Source organism: Chlamydomonas reinhardtii, chromosome 2, assembly GCF_000002595.2.
Source record: "Chlamydomonas reinhardtii strain CC-503 cw92 mt+ chromosome 2, whole genome shotgun sequence".
Taxonomy (NCBI): Eukaryota; Viridiplantae; Chlorophyta; class Chlorophyceae; order Chlamydomonadales; family Chlamydomonadaceae; genus Chlamydomonas; species Chlamydomonas reinhardtii.
The window spans coordinates 4,262,426-4,277,257 of NC_057005.1; the positions used below are offsets into that span (position 1 = coordinate 4,262,426).

Below are 14,832 nucleotides of genomic sequence, written 5' to 3' on the forward strand. Positions count from 1 at the left end.
TTGCGCGCTACAACTGGTACACACGACTACTGATGTATATGCATCATACCTATTAACATAAACACAGAGCCAGAACGCTGTAGCTGGCGCTTCGCTAGTTCGCCTGGGGTTCGGAGCACGTCTGCTCCGCAGCGCCGGTTGCTCTGCCCCTGACAAATCTGAACATATTTCACAGCTTTAGCCATAAACTCAGTGGTGAATGCGCTAGAGCAGGAGTGTTTGGGGCCCATCGATTAACCGATGGCTTCCATCTATGACCTTATCCAGCGCACCAACATCATACTTCAAAAGTAAGGGCAGCGGCGGCCTTGGCGGGGGCGTTGATCGCAGGGGCGCTTCGTTCGCACGACTGCAACCGTCGGTTCGTGCGGGTGCGTGCACTACCCTCACCCGGCACACCTGCTCCACAGGTATGAGCGGTACGACGCTCCCATCAAGACCAGGGGCAACAAGACAGATGACCCGTTCATGGACGAGTACCAGGAGGTGGAGGCAGAGCTGGAGAAGCTGCTCGAGGTGGGAGGGTGGGTGGGTGGGGTCTCTGAAACCCATACTTTGCAGGCAGACCACCGCCCGCTGCCCCGCAGCGACGAATGCACATCCTTGCACGCGCTTCTAAGCTTGCACATACCCTACCCGCCTCAGGCTGCCAGCGACGTGGCCCTGGAGCAGAACAGAGCCCTGGTAGCAGCGAAGAATGCGGAACTGCGCCGGGCAAAGAACGTGCTGCTTACGGATGGAATTCAAGCGCTGGAGAAGAAGGTCAAGAAGGGGAAAGGCCTGAACAAGCACATAATTGCTGATCGGCAAGAGAAGGTGCGGGAGTGGGGCATGGGGAGGCGGGCTGGCCATCCACGCTTGCCATCCGGGCTAGCCCAACAGCAAGAGCCGTGGCCATGCCATGATGGCATGCCATGATGCACATGCAGTGTGCCTAGAGCTCACGTTGCGACTTTTAGTTGTACCACATCGTATGGCTAAGCTTGTATGTGTTCATATAACGAGATGTTCGCAGATCAAAGAGTTGATAGAAAGGATCTACGCGGTGCCGGACGGCATGAGCATGGCGGGGGCCCGCAGGCCCGCGCGGGTACGTCGCCGCTTTGTGAAAGAGCACATTGTGTGTGTACCAGGTGTCAGTGCTGGCATCTCGCGCTAGGCCTGTGTGTGCTGTGACACGTGCGCAACTCTTAGTACATGGACTGATGAATGATTACACGTGCTCGTATCACGTCATCGACGCATTGCAACGTCACGACGCAGGCGTACGTGAAAGGCAAGAAGGGCGACCCAATTTACATCAACGGCGAGTTTGAATCGAATGCGGCCAGCCAGGACGGATACTACGCCCACACAGAAGCGACGCAGGCCTTCGAGAAGGTTCGTGAGTGCCAAGGGCATGAAACCTGCTGCTTCTGTGCATGTGTTGTGAGTTGCCCGGTAGGCCCCGCCGTGTACCCGTGTGCCAATGGCAGTAGCGAATTCCGGGCTACTGCTGCTGTTCCTGTGCGCCGCCATTTGACACCATGCTTCCAAACCAACGGCAGGAGTGGGACGACGCGAAACGGAAGCAGGACGAGCGGCTCGACCGCATTCACGAGGGCGTCACCCAGCTGGGCGAAATCGCCGTCACGCTGGGTAAGTGAGATTGTGTGTCATGCCGTATGGGTTGTGTCTGTAGTTGAGATGCTGCGTATGTTGCAATTGATGGCCGTGGCCAATCTCTTACGCAAGTGTTCCAACGGGCCAGCTCCTCGTTCCTATCCTATACGTGGGCACATGGCTGGCCTGGTGTTCTGTTCCAAACGTGCCCGCGCCTCCACCTACTCCACCCGAGTCCTGCAGGTGAGGAGGTCAACCGGCAGGCACCCATCATCGACGACATTGAGAAGCAGATGGACAAGGTGACCGGCACGCTCAAAACCAACAACCAGAAGCTCGCTGGTGTGTTGAAGAACATGCGCTCCAGCCGCAACTTCTGCGTCGACATTATTCTGATTACTGTCCTGCTCGCCATCGGCGCCTACATCTATTCAATGTTCATGTAATTGGCTGCGTGGTAGGCAGTCGGTCAGGGGTAACGGGCTGGGGCGAGAGAGGGGCACGACTTGTAGGACCGTCAATACAGTAGTTGGCTTTGTGTCGTACAGTGGTCAGACGGTGTCACGTGGTTGCCACGGTGTGCTGATAATGTCGATGTACTCGAAACTCAACGTATAGAACCCCTAACACCTTCTAACTCAGCAGGTAGGGCGTGACAATTGAAGCAGTCATGCACAAATGCCAAGTCTTTTATGCCAGGTGGTGCCTTGAAAGAGCCTGTGTGTATTGTTTGCATAGCGTGCTGCGCAATAACTTGAAGTGCGGATAGCAGTCTATTGTGTTGCCATGTTATAAGTATGTGTTTTAGGAGTGTGTACGGTATGGGCATGGAAGCCGCTGTCATGATGGTTGCAGTAAGCATAATAACCGGGCGTGTGTAGCAGGAGCGTCGCTTGGAAGCCTGTCGGTAATGGTCACGGGTAAAAAGGCGTTTGCGGATACTGCAGAGTGGGGAAGACCTGATCACTTTTTCCCGGTGTTCAGGGGTGTGGCGTAAAACCCTGTGTGTGTCAGGCATGTGTAATGTATAAATGTGTTCAGCGCGCGCATTTGCATAGGGAAGTCTTCGGGAGTTTGGGCGTAATGCCGTATCAAGCACAGCCTTCTGATGTGTAGACACACGCGCATTAATAATGGCGGGGCTCTGAAGCGTCAGTGCGCAAGGAGTTGTGTGTAAAAAGGCTGCCGGTGCACGCTGTCCATACATCTCATGGCAGAGCTTTAAACGGGGGGTGGGTTGAGTCGAGCGGATGTGCATGGATAGCATCCCGCGTGCCCGTGTGAGCGAAGTCTTGAAACAGGACCGCCGATGGCGCAGCGTGATAGCGCTCGTCAAGAGGAGTCGATCGGCACTATTTGGGCATTAAACGGAGGGTTTTAACTTGCAAACCCCCAAAACAACAAGATTTTGTCCATGCGGGGGTCGGTCGTCCCTCAAGGGGCATCCCGGGGATTCCGCGGCATGGGGTCTGGCACTTTGTTTCCTGCCCCACCCCTACCCCCACCCTCAAGTCCCAGGAACGGAAAAGGCGTGAGGGAGCTGGCTGCCCGGGGAGGGCTGGGCAAGGCCGCAAGGGGCTGCCCGGCAGGAGGGTTGGTGGCCCATGCCAGGTCGAGTCAATTTTCAATGGGACAACGCTTGCTCGTCTGCAATGTTATTTTTATGCGCAAGCTTGCTTGTTGCTACCACAAGCATCTAATTACGCTCGCGAGTTGGCAGTTCTACCAGCTGCGGTCATCTTCACAGCAGGTCCGCGCTCGACTCCCAAGCGCCTCCTAGTCCCATAGTATTACCCTAAGCGCTATTTGGTGGCAGTTGCTGCGCCCGGACTAGCGGCGCTGCCACCACCAACTGCGAGCTACCGCACGAAGCAGCCATGTCCATCTACGACCTCATCCAGCGCACAAACATCATCCTCAAGAAGTAGGTGACGCATAGCGGGCGCATCGAGAGAGAGGGCTGGTCAGGGTTGCATGAGCACTAATATTAATTGGAAATGCTTATTGGTGCAGGTATGAGAAGTATGACGCTCCCATCAAGACCAGGGGCAATAAGACAGATGACCCCTTCATGGAAGAGTACCAGGAGGTGGAGGCAGAGCTGGAGAAGCTGCTCGAGGTGGGAGGGTGGGTGGGTGGGGTCTCTGAAACCCATACTTTGCAGGCAGACCACCGCCCGCTGCCCCGCAGCGACGAATGCACATCCTTGCACGCGCTTCTAAGCTTGCACATACCCTACCCGCCTCAGGCTGCCAGCGACGTGGCCCTGGAGCAGAACAGAGCCCTGGTAGCAGCGAAGAACGCGGAAATCCGCCGGGCAAAGAACGTACTGTTGACAGAGGCAGTACAGGCGCTGGAGAAGAAGGTCAAGAAGGGGAAAGGCCTGAACAAGCACATCATCGCTGACCGGCAGCAAAAGGTGGGGGGGTGCGAACAGACTCGCTTGACTGGCTCAGGTAAGGTAACGAAGCTGTGCGGCGTGTCAGGTGCCGTACTTGAGGGCTGAGGCCGCTCCCCTTGAAGTGACTGTAATAAAATCGGTGGGATATTCTGCACACGCAGATCAAGGAGCTGATTGAAAAGGTCTACGCGGTGCCGGATGGAATGAGCATGGCGGCGAGCCGCCGGCCAACGCGGGTAAGCCACCTTGATGCGCTTCAGACTACCGTACTTTGACGCAGAGTGGTGCACACTCGACATACCCTCTAGTGAACACATGCTTCTTCTTATGGCATTTGCTCGTTTGCACCACAGAATTACCAAAAGGGCAAGAAGGCGGAGGCGGTGTACATCAACGGCGAGTTTGAGTCTAACCCTGCAAACCAGGAAGGGTACTACTCTCATACGGAGGCGACGCAGGCCTTCGAGAAGGTGCGTGTAATTTAGGCATAAGGGAGGCACCATACCTGTTGATGACCCTATTCGGATGGGGTGGGGCCGGTTTGCTTGTGGCGTGCGTGCTTGTGGGGCCCTGCCATGTGGGCCACCGCACACCGGGTATTTGACAATTGCTGACGTGCACAGCTCATGAAACCGGGTCACGATCATATTATCCATTATGTGCCCCAGGAGTGGGACGAGGCCAAGAAGCAGCAGGATAAGCGGCTGGAGCGCATCGAGGCGGGCGTCGTGGAGCTCGGGGATATGGCCCGCAATATCGGTGAGAGGGTGTGGCTGCTGCATTGTTTTGCAGGCATGGTGGGTACTGGGTGGTCATACGGCAAGAAGCACCAGCGGGGCACATCATGGCGGGGTATGGCAACGGGAATTGATAGGCGGGAGCTGGCGTTGGGTTGCATGGCCTCGAGTTGCGGATGTAATGCGTATGCGTGCAAGGGAGAACGCGATCCCACCCTTCCTTTGCACCATGCGCCAGTATGCTTGACCGCCTTTGCCCCCACCTGCTCGCATGCAGGTGAGGAGGTCGACCGCCAAAACCCCATCATTGACGACATTGAGCAGCAAATGGACAAGGTGACGAACAACCTCAAAACCAACAACCAAAAGCTGCAAGGTGTCCTTAAAAACATGCGCTCCAGCCGCAACTTCTGCGTCGACATCATCCTCATTACTGTCCTGCTCGCCATCGGCGCCTACATCTATGCGATGTTTATGTAAGCGCACTCGGTTTGGCGCTGGATCTTACAGTGCTGGGTCTGCCATTGGAGCGTGTGAATGTGTGTGTGGGGGGGGGCTGGGTGGGACTGGCCACCTGCAGTGACTGGGTTGAGTCTGTGAGTGCAAAGATGCATATTAGTTACGTCTCTGACTGCATGAGCTGAACATATACGACATTGTAGTACTTAGCGCTATTGATTTGATTACCACTGACACTTAGACACTACGCGTGGTTTGTGCGGTGGACTAAGGGGCGGGGATTTGGGTTCATTGCTGCCAACCGACACGAGTTTGCATGATGGCAAGTGGCAGTCGTGGCTTGCAATCACTGTTTTGTATTAGACAAGGTGTATTAGTCGTTATTTATCTACTGTGAGGCTTGCCAAGAAGCCCACGTTTCAAGACTTTTGCGTTTTGACGTCTCGCGCAACGACGCTGCTGAGCCAAACATGTCGCTAGCTTACAAGGAAATTACAGCAAGCGTAATGTAAACGTCAGACAAGAAGGCAGCCGCGTTAGCTGACACTCGTCGCACCAGAGTCAAGGGGCGGGCGCCGGTGGTGCGTTTGCCAGAGGCTCGTCACAGGCACCAGCAATGTTTCTTTGAATGTTGTGACGATGGCCATGACGATGGTCACGAGGAAGCACGGCTTGCGGTTATTTTGGTGGATGCTTGCGCTGGCGTTGATAGCAAGTACGTAATTTGGTGCCGCTGTGTTCATACATATGGATCGAATACATGTATTTCGATGAAGACCGCTGGGTCTTCCAATGTAAGCTCTGACATGTGCGCGACTGGCATTGCAGGCGTCGCGAAAGCTCAGGATACCTTCACGGGGTCTGCTGAGACCTACAGCGCTGAGGGTAAGTTATTTAAGCTCAAGCGCTGGAGGATGTTGGACACAAAGCGTGTTTAACTGTCGTCACTGCCCGCTCCGGGTGGCAGGAGTGTGGGATGTCCGGAACATGGCAGTCTCCGCAGATTAGGCAGAGTGCAGGAGATCACAACCTGCTATGAAATGGCCGCTGCTGACGAGGTACGCTTGCGCCTGCGCCCGCAGAAATTTTGCAGGCCATGGAGGCGATGGGTTTCGTGCCGGACGACACGATGCGAATAGGCTCCGTCAACTTCGTCATCCGGGCATACGCCTACGTGCCTGCGGAAGACACATTCCGCAAATTAGACCCCAACAGCGAGTCCCCGGCAGTTGGGTACTTAATAGCAACGCCCATCCCGCGGGCTCCCTTCACAATGGGGCTGCCAGTTTGCCTGCCTGGCGGGCATGCCGTGGCGGCGGCAGCGGCATGCCGCCAAGCGGGCTACCTGGCGGGGGAGCCCGTCATCGCGGGAGAGGAAGGCACGGCCGTCCCCACGGTGGGTGCAGATACGGTATGCGCTGAGGCTCGCATGTGTGCGGAACGTGCTGCTGAACGGCCCAATGCACAAGAATTCTAGGGCTGTGCCTGCCCAGCCTGCCCAGCCTGCCCTGGCTTGCAAGGGTGCACGTCCTGGCTTGCTCAAAGCTACGCAGCACGTGTGCCGTGCAGGTCAACCGCACGCGGTACTCTCGCTTCCTGCGGGACCTTACCTGCAGTGCCGGTGCGGAGACGCTAGCGGGCTGCTCTGCCACGTACGTTACGGGCGCGGTGGGGCAGTGCAAGTCCATGGCGGCCGCGAGGTGCTTTAATGAAGGTGGGGCAGCCGGGCGGGCGGGTGGGGATTAACTCTGAACAAATCCCAGAAGGAAACAGTAGCGCTGCAAGGAGAAGCTGCAGCCGCATATGCGAGCTACTGTACGCCACCATAGGTTGTCGGGCGGGCTTGGGCAGGTAGACGTGGGTGGGGGAGTGCGGCTCGTTGTTGTTCGTGCGCTTGTCATAAATGTCTGACATGGGCGGGGCGGAGGGGGCCGCGAGGCTTGTTGTTGCTGTTGCTGGCAGCGGGCGGCGACCTTCCAAGCTCTTGGCCTTGCATGCGCAATCCTGCAGTCACCGGCCCACCCAAGGCGCGGCGGCCATCCCCTCCACCGCCCACTCGTCGGCCGCGGCAGCCACCCCCGCCGGCGGCGCCGCTGCCACCGCCGCCGCCACGGCCGGTGCGGCGACCGCCCGTTCCACCTCCCGGTGTTCCACCGCGGGCGCCCAGGGTTCCGCGGCCGCCGCCTTCCCCTCGGCCCCCAGCTCGGCCGCCGCTGCTGCACCCCGCAGCTCGGTCCCCACCAGGGCTGCCAGCGTTGCCGCCACCCGACGGGCCGGCCACTGACGATGGCTCGCCGCCGCCGAACCCGCTGCCGCCCCGGCGGCCGCGGCCGGCGCTGCCGCCACGGCCACGGCGCGCGGCCTCCCCGCCACCATACACGCCGGCAGCCCCAGGTAAGCCAAGTCTCTACCAAAATACAGCCTTTCCCATGTGGCGCAGTGGCTTTCATCTGCAACCATCAAATTCCCCTTTCCTGCTGGCTTCTTCCAACTCGCCACACCAGCCGATGACATGCTGAGCCTGTCAGACTTCGAGTCGGTGACCATGCGGCGGTGGAGTGCGCAGTTCCAGGGCTGGGTGTCGCCGTGGATCGGCGCAGTCAACCAGGTGGTCCTGTGGTGAGCACTCGGGTGGGGATGGCGCGGAATGAGGTTGGCCGGTTGCTTGAGTAGCTGGGTGGCGGGTTGGCAGGGAGGGCGCGGATGGCGTATTGTGCCAGCGGTGGTGAGTCGGGCCGGTACAGGTACTGCCTGACGGCTGGGCTGTGGAGCTGTGGCTTGTGGCCGGCGTGTGGGAGCAGCAATCCTTAGGGTCTGGTAGCAAGCCACAACGACCTGCAGGCCGACAAGTGTAGGCAGCCTGCTACCACCGACGCCAGCTGTATGATGGCTTTGGCCCGGACCATTCCCGCCATCCATTCACCGCCACGCACCCTTACGTAGTCGTGCGTGCACACGTGTGTGTATCGCAGCGGCGCGGAGGACTGCCTGCCGCTGTGCGCAGACGGCAGCGACTGGGGCGACGAAGCCGCGCGCCTGCTGTGCAGCTACCGCGGCTACAGCGGTGGCTACGCCAGTCGCACCGGGCCTTCCTGGGCGGTTACGCCGTACATTGGCTGGCTGAGCTGTCCGGGATCCGGATCCAGTGGAGGCGGCGGCGCGGCTGGGCCGTTTGAATCCATTCTGCAGTGCAGCGCCGCCATGGTGCTGCGGGGGCAGTGCCGCGCGCTGGCGGGCGTCGTCTGCTTTGAGCGTGAGTGGCGGATTGCGTAAAGGTTTGCAGGGCTTCATTGGGTTTCACAGACGGGCTAACGGGCTTGCGTGAATGCGTGCCGTTGCATGGATGCGGTGGCACGGCAGCAGCACCGAGTGAAGCATGGAACCGGTGTGAACGTTGTGTCTGCCGCCTGGCCATGCCGCCACCCGTTTACAGGCGAGTGGGACGTCAACCCTCCGGCAATGCCGCAGCAGCCGCCCAGCTCCCCGGTGCATCTGCAGCCGCCGCCGCCGCCCGTACCTCCGGCATCACCTCCGCCGCCACCTTCCCCTTCACCGCTGCCCCCCTCGCCACCGCCTCTCCCATTGCCACCGCCTCCGCCATCGCGGCGCCCTCCGTCACCGGCGCCCCCTCCACCTTCACCACCACCGCCGCCATTCCCACCTCCGCCCCAGCCCCAGCCTGTCCCGTCCCTGTCACCTCCACCACCGTCACTTTCACCACCGCCGCCCTCTCCGCCACCACCCTTACCACCGCCGCCCTCTCCGCCACCACCATCTCCACCGCCGCCATCTCCCCCACCACCCTCTCCACCACCACCATTGCCACCACCACTTTCACCACCACCAGCGCCGCCACTGCCCTCCCTGCAGTCGCCACCTCCACTTTCCCTTCAGCCACCGCCGCCCTCTCCGACACCACCTTCGCCACCACCGCCCTCTCCGCAATCCCCAGCTCCCAAGCGGCCTCCGCCGCGGCTTCTGTCTCCTCCCTCACCGGCTTCTCCTTGTAAGCGAATCTGGGTTTGGGCGGCAATGCTTAGGACGCAAAGAACACAAGAACGCCCGGAACCACCCTCAACCAACATTTCATGCATCCCGCATGTGTGGACCCGGCAGCGAACCTGATGAACCTGGCCAGACCCTGTAAGTGCCCCTACACACACGTACATGTGTTCCTCCTCCCTCACCTCAGCACCATCAATACCGCCTGCTGCGCCCACGGAGGAGCCTGACGATGGTCACTCCCAACTGCGGGTGGTGGGCGGCAGCCGCCCCGGCGAGGGGCGTGTGGAGATCCGCGTTGGCGGCGCGCTGGGCGTCATTTGCAACAGCACCCGGTGGGTGGGGTGGGAATGGGGGGCTGCGGCCCCGGTGGGAATTTACAAGTGGCAATTGACGCTGGCGACGCAAATCGGCGGTAGGCGGGCGCATTTAAGTCTCATAACAAGTCATGCTGCAAGCCTGCAACGCTTGCCAAGTGCGCAAAGGCGACGCAAACATGTGTTGTGTTGTGACCTGCAACCTGCAGGTGGACCGCCACCGAGGCTGCGGTGGTTTGCGCCATGCTGGGCTTCGGCACGGAGGGCGCGGAGCCCGTCAGCGTGCGGGCGCCGCCAGGGGCGCGTGTGGTGGCGGCAGGCATCGATTGCAGCCCCCGCGGCGGGCCCTGGGCTAGTCTGGTTGGCTTCGATCTAGGCGAGCCTGGGTACTCCGCACCCACGGTGCCTAGTTCCATCTTTGAGTGCACGGCTTTTGGAGTGGTGCCGCCAACATGCCCCGGCGGCGGAGCCGCCGGCGTGCGGTGCCGCGACCCCCGGCCGCTTGCGCCAGCTCCAGCACCAGCTCAGCAGCCGACGGCGCCGCTGCCCCCGGAGTGCGATGGATACACGGAGCGACTGCGTGCACTGCGGGCGGCGCTGACCTCAGCAGCTGCCCCAAGCAGCAGCCCTGCCGCGCAGGCGCCGACGCCGTTGCAGGCGCAGGGCGCGCTGCTGCGTAGCCTTGCTGCGACGAAACAGGCGACAGCGCCCGACTGGCTGCTGGAGTTTGAGGAGTACCGCACATGTGAGTTGCTTTGGCTACTGTTGATAGGAACTGTGTGCGGGGACCGAACGCATGCGCATGCAACTTCGTTGTGCAAGTTTGCCGTCCTTAACTGCACATGACCCATTGCACCTGTCCCCCTGTGGTTTGGGCTGGTATTTACAACCCCCTCGCTCATTCCTTCCAACCCCCTCAGCGCTGCCGCACGGCTCGCTGCGCCTGGTGGGCGGTCCCTCGCCGCAGTCGGGTGTGGTGCTGCTCAGCTGGTGCGGCTACAGCGGCACTCTGTCCATGCAGCCCACACAGCACCTGGAGACGGACCTGCGTGGCCTGCGGCGGGACCCTAGCTCCGGCGCCGCCACCGGCACCAGCGCCGCCGGCTGTAGCGACGGCAGCGAGCTTGGATCCCCCTCGCTTCTGCGTGAGCGGCCGCCACAAAAGGGGCTGGTGCCGGCAGACACCGAGGGAGGCAGCGACGATAGTGGCGGCGGCATCGGAGGGGGACTGGGTCAGCCCACGCCTAGGGAGCTTGTCAACACGCTGCGTGCGGCGGCGGTGTGCACCCGGCTGGGCTTCATGTTCGGCCGGTGAGTGCAGGCAGTGCGCGCTCAGGGTGCAGCTGTTCAAAAGCAACGCGTCCTCGCCACGTGACGAATGAACCCAGTCGCTGTACATTCATGCCCAACCCACACCTGGCATCCGGGGTTACTGCTGTTCGCTTAAGTCACCATTGCGCCCGCCCACTCCGCACAGGTACAAGAAGGGCAGCAAGCGCTTTGGGCAGGGGTCTGGGCTGGTATTTGATGCGGCGCCGGTGTGCTTCCGTGGCACCGCTAACACCACCGCCAGCCTGATTGCGGCGGGGCAGCAAGTGCCGGGTGGGTCTGGGGCGGTGTTCCCGGGCGCCTGCCGTGACCTGGACCTGCAGCTGGAGCTGGGTGGTGCGGATGGTGGTGCTGCTGCTGGTGGTGCTGGTGGCGGTGGCGGTGGTGACGGCCATGTTCACGACTTGAACGTCGAGTGCTTCGACGACCCCAGAGAGCTGCAGCCGCCAGCGCACGTGCTAGCACCAGGTGTGCGTGTGTCCGGGCGTGTGATGGCAGGCGATGCTGGCTCGATTGGATCCCTCGGACGGAGCTGTCGCATATCACACTGATCTCAGTCCGTGGCGCATTCAAGCTAGAGCCCTGCGCCAGCGTCTTTGTGCAGGATAAGTTATGCTGTCGTGTGGTTTATCACATACCCGCGCAGGCGACCCGCCAGATGGGGCTCTGCGGCTCATGGCCTATGACGACGCCCGGCAGATGTGGGCACCGGCTACCGGGGGCGAGGGCTTCGTGCAGGTGCGTGGCCGGTTGGGGTTCTTGTGCCCGTGTCCTGCGGTTTCTGGTCTCTTTGGCCACTGCCACTGGCATCTGCAGTACGGGCGCATCAGGTTAGCCCATTGTCGGAGGACCGGCAACTGCTGGTATCATGGATAACCTCACCGCATGGGCTCAACACTCCTGCTGCACACATGCGTCGGCACTGCACCACGACTACGAGCCCGCCCTCCTTCGCTCGCACGCCGTGTCTAATTGCACACCATGAATGCGCCACTCCCGTCCTGCAGGTCTGGTCAGCTGCTGCCGGCAGCTGGGGCGGCATCTGCTCCTGGGGATGGGACGACGCCGATGCAGAGGTGGCGTGCCGCCAGCTGGCCTTTGGCGGCGGCGGGAGGGTGCACCCCACGCTGCGCTTCCCACTGGCTGACGGGCTATACCGCTGGAGGGCCGTGCACTGGACCAACGTCCGGTGTGGAGAGGCAGGGAATGCGGGCGCTGGCAGCGATGCCGCCACAACTCTGTCGGAGTGCCAACCGGAGCGTGCAAACGCAGACACGTGCCTTTACACGGACCTCGCCACTGTGCAATGCTTCCGAGCTGGTCAGCCGGCGCCACCACGCGTCGCCCCACCGCCGCCGGCTGTCCCTGCGACCGACGCCGCGGCTGGCTGCGCGGTGTGCCTAACCCTCGACTTTGCAGCCTCCCGCCTCCTCGCACCCAACACGCCCTTCTTCACTGGCCAGGACTGTGACCGCGCCGCCGCCGCCGTCAGCCGCCACTACGCCGCGGCGCGCGTCACTACGGCGGCGGCGGCGCGGCTGCCGCCGCTGTCGGCGCCCTTCGCCTGCGACGGCGTGGTGGGCGCTGACGCCATCAGCGTGTGTGCACGCGTGCCGTCATCAGACGGTGGAGGCGGCGCAAAGCTGGATGCATTTGCCGCGGCTGGTGCTGACGGCGGCAGCGGCGGCGGGTCGGCGGCTGTGGACCATCAGGCAGTGGTGGGCGTGCGAGACGCCTGGCTGGCGGGGCTGTATGCTGAGCTGGCAGTGGAGCTGCCGCTGCGGACAGCCGGCGGCGGAGATGGATTGTACGAATGTGAGGCAGTAGAGGTACTATTTAGCTTGCACAAAGGGGGAACCGAACAATGCTTGACCGTCATCAAGCGGGTCTTGCCAAGTGCTGTGCATGTGTTGCCCCTTTGGTGCCCCAAAGCGGGGTCCTTCTTTAGGGAACCCGTTGTAGCGCGGCCTTACGATCTGAGGCCTGTGCTTACAACTCTGACGGCTCTATTGCCAATGCCGGGACTGCATTGCATTGCAGTGGACTATGACTATGCGCCCACATACCTGCGGTCGCGGCCGCGCGTGCACATCGCCACCTGCACCGGAGCCGCCAACCCGGTGATGGTGGAGTCCAGCACCAGTGCGGCTGATGATGACAACACGGACGGCCCCATCACGCACACGCTGCTGAGCCCGCCGCCGCACGCCCCCGCCTGGCCTAGCGGCGGAACCGGGGGCGCCGGGCCGCAACCTCTCGCTGCACAGCCTCCACCATCACCACCGTCGCCGCGTCCCGGTGAGAGCGGGATGTCGTCTGTAGCTCGCATCTGTAACTCGTAGTGCTTTCATGCTGTGCAAGCTCAACGCGCTGTATCTTTGTCGCACCGCATTGCACAGGTCCATCACCATCTGCGGCCGCAGGCCCGCTTACGCGCGCGTCACCCTCGCCCTCGCATCTGGCATTACCACCACACGTGTCTTCGTCAACACCGGTCGCCTCGCCATCGAAAGTCCTGCCCCCTACAGCGTCGCCATCGCATCCCCCGTCACCACAACCCTCGCCCCGTGCATCACCCCCTTCGCCTTTACCTTCGCCTCCACCTTCACCCTCACCTCCTTCGCCGCGACCCGCCCTGAGCCCACCCGCCCTGTCGCCGACGCCTCTACCGCCTTCCCCAAGGCCACCTTTACCATCCCCAGCACCCACACAACCATCACCCAGGCCTCCGCTACCTCCCCCGTCGCCACTACCTCTGCTATCGCCAGCCGCCTCTCCACCACCGCCTTCTCCACGGCCACCAGTCCCCAACCGGCGCCCCAGCCCCGCACCTCCATCACCAGCGCCGCCGCCACCACCACCGCCACCACAGCCTTCCTTGCCGCAGCCGCCCTCACCTCTTGCCGTGGTCCGCTCCCCACCCTCGCCACTACCGTCTCCATTACCAACACCGTCGCCATCACCAAAACCATCACCAGCCCAATCTCCCTCACCCTCGCCATCGCCATCGCCGCGACCGGCCGGCACACCCAAACCCACTCCCCGCTCTCGGCCGCCGCCCCCAGACAAGTCGGGGGACAAGGCAGCGCCGCCACCCAACGACTGGGCTGCGCCGCCGCCTGCGCAATGAACGGCTGTGGGAGTTCGGGTAGCAGTTGTGGTGGAACGAATGCGCCGTGCGAGAGGGAGGCGAGGGCAGCGGAGATGTCCTCTGCGGCGGGATGCCGCTGCTGCTGCGTGTCGGGATGGACAGGGAAGGTGGCTCTCCCCTTCAAGGAAAAGGTGGGCTGCGCCCACGCCGCGTCTCCGGGATGCAAAAGTCACTCAGGCATTTGGCGTCCGTGTGTATGTGCGAGCTAACAGCGATGGCGGGCGCCACAGTTACTGCCTTACTAGTAGCTGTGTGGCTGGGCGGCCTTCCGAAAAGTGCCTTGGGACTTTGGACAGATAGAGTCATGTGCACTGAGGTGCACTGTTGGCAATTCGAATTATACGTATCCTGTCGACTGCACGACGTCTGCTTGTACGCAAGTATCCAGGAGGGGAAGAGCTTACGATGTACAGGCGTTACCCCACGTTATTAAGTGTGTGCAGGTGTGTGCTGCGTTGGGACCTTCGCCAAGCGATTTATGCTAGAAGATGACTGTTATGCAACTCGCACGAGTGACATGTGCAGTTCATTAGGGCTTTAGGGGAAGCGGGGGGCCTGAGGGACAGGCTGTGCGAGCGCATCTGCTGCAGGCAGATGCTGGCACGTCTCCTTGGTCGTATACGTGCAGTTCTGGGCAGTTGAAGAAGCGATTGGTCTGCGCAAGAAGCAACTTTTTGTTGCAAACACAACCGAATGCCACCATTGAACCTGGCAATGCAAATTGCTGGTGCGGCGGGCCTGTCGGGCACGTGTGGCCGGGTTTCAGATCATCTGCCTGGCGGGAACGCCGAGCAGGTTACACAAGCATGAACACATATAATAACAACAACTTTT

The 14,832-nt window shown here is 61.4% G+C and overlaps 3 protein-coding genes across 3 annotated transcripts; all 3 read left to right on the forward strand.

Annotated features, from left to right (window-relative positions):
- Window positions 1-31: 31 nt before the first annotated feature.
- On the forward strand, window positions 32-3,213 carry CHLRE_02g098950v5 (uncharacterized protein). Its single transcript, XM_001699979.2, has 7 exons — window positions 32-290; window positions 411-516; window positions 646-816; window positions 1,016-1,090; window positions 1,264-1,380; window positions 1,548-1,638; window positions 1,846-3,213. Exons 1-7 carry the CDS (start codon window positions 241-243, stop codon window positions 2,046-2,048), a joined length of 813 nt encoding a protein of 270 aa, XP_001700031.1. The 5' UTR covers window positions 32-240; the 3' UTR covers window positions 2,049-3,213.
- A 48-nt stretch (window positions 3,214-3,261) lies between these two features.
- CHLRE_02g099000v5 (uncharacterized protein) lies at window positions 3,262-6,009 on the forward strand. Its single transcript, XM_001699978.2, has 7 exons — window positions 3,262-3,526; window positions 3,616-3,721; window positions 3,851-4,021; window positions 4,165-4,239; window positions 4,357-4,473; window positions 4,672-4,762; window positions 5,018-6,009. The coding sequence occupies exons 1-7, from the start codon at window positions 3,480-3,482 to the stop codon at window positions 5,218-5,220; spliced, it is 810 nt and encodes a 269-aa protein (XP_001700030.1). The 5' UTR covers window positions 3,262-3,479; the 3' UTR covers window positions 5,221-6,009.
- Window positions 6,010-6,061: 52 nt separating this feature from the next.
- On the forward strand, window positions 6,062-14,773 carry CHLRE_02g099050v5 (uncharacterized protein). The gene is made up of 18 exons (XM_043059679.1): window positions 6,062-6,084; window positions 6,282-6,595; window positions 6,769-6,913; window positions 7,210-7,593; window positions 7,704-7,818; window positions 8,172-8,452; window positions 8,633-8,806; window positions 9,152-9,205; window positions 9,392-9,536; window positions 9,728-10,263; window positions 10,439-10,829; window positions 10,996-11,315; window positions 11,494-11,585; window positions 11,855-12,662; window positions 12,888-13,145; window positions 13,247-13,416; window positions 13,572-13,755; window positions 13,913-14,773. Exons 2-18 carry the CDS (start codon window positions 6,296-6,298, stop codon window positions 13,975-13,977), a joined length of 4,422 nt encoding a protein of 1,473 aa, XP_042927313.1. The 5' UTR covers window positions 6,062-6,084; window positions 6,282-6,295; the 3' UTR covers window positions 13,978-14,773.
- The last annotated feature ends 59 nt before the right edge of the window (window positions 14,774-14,832 follow it).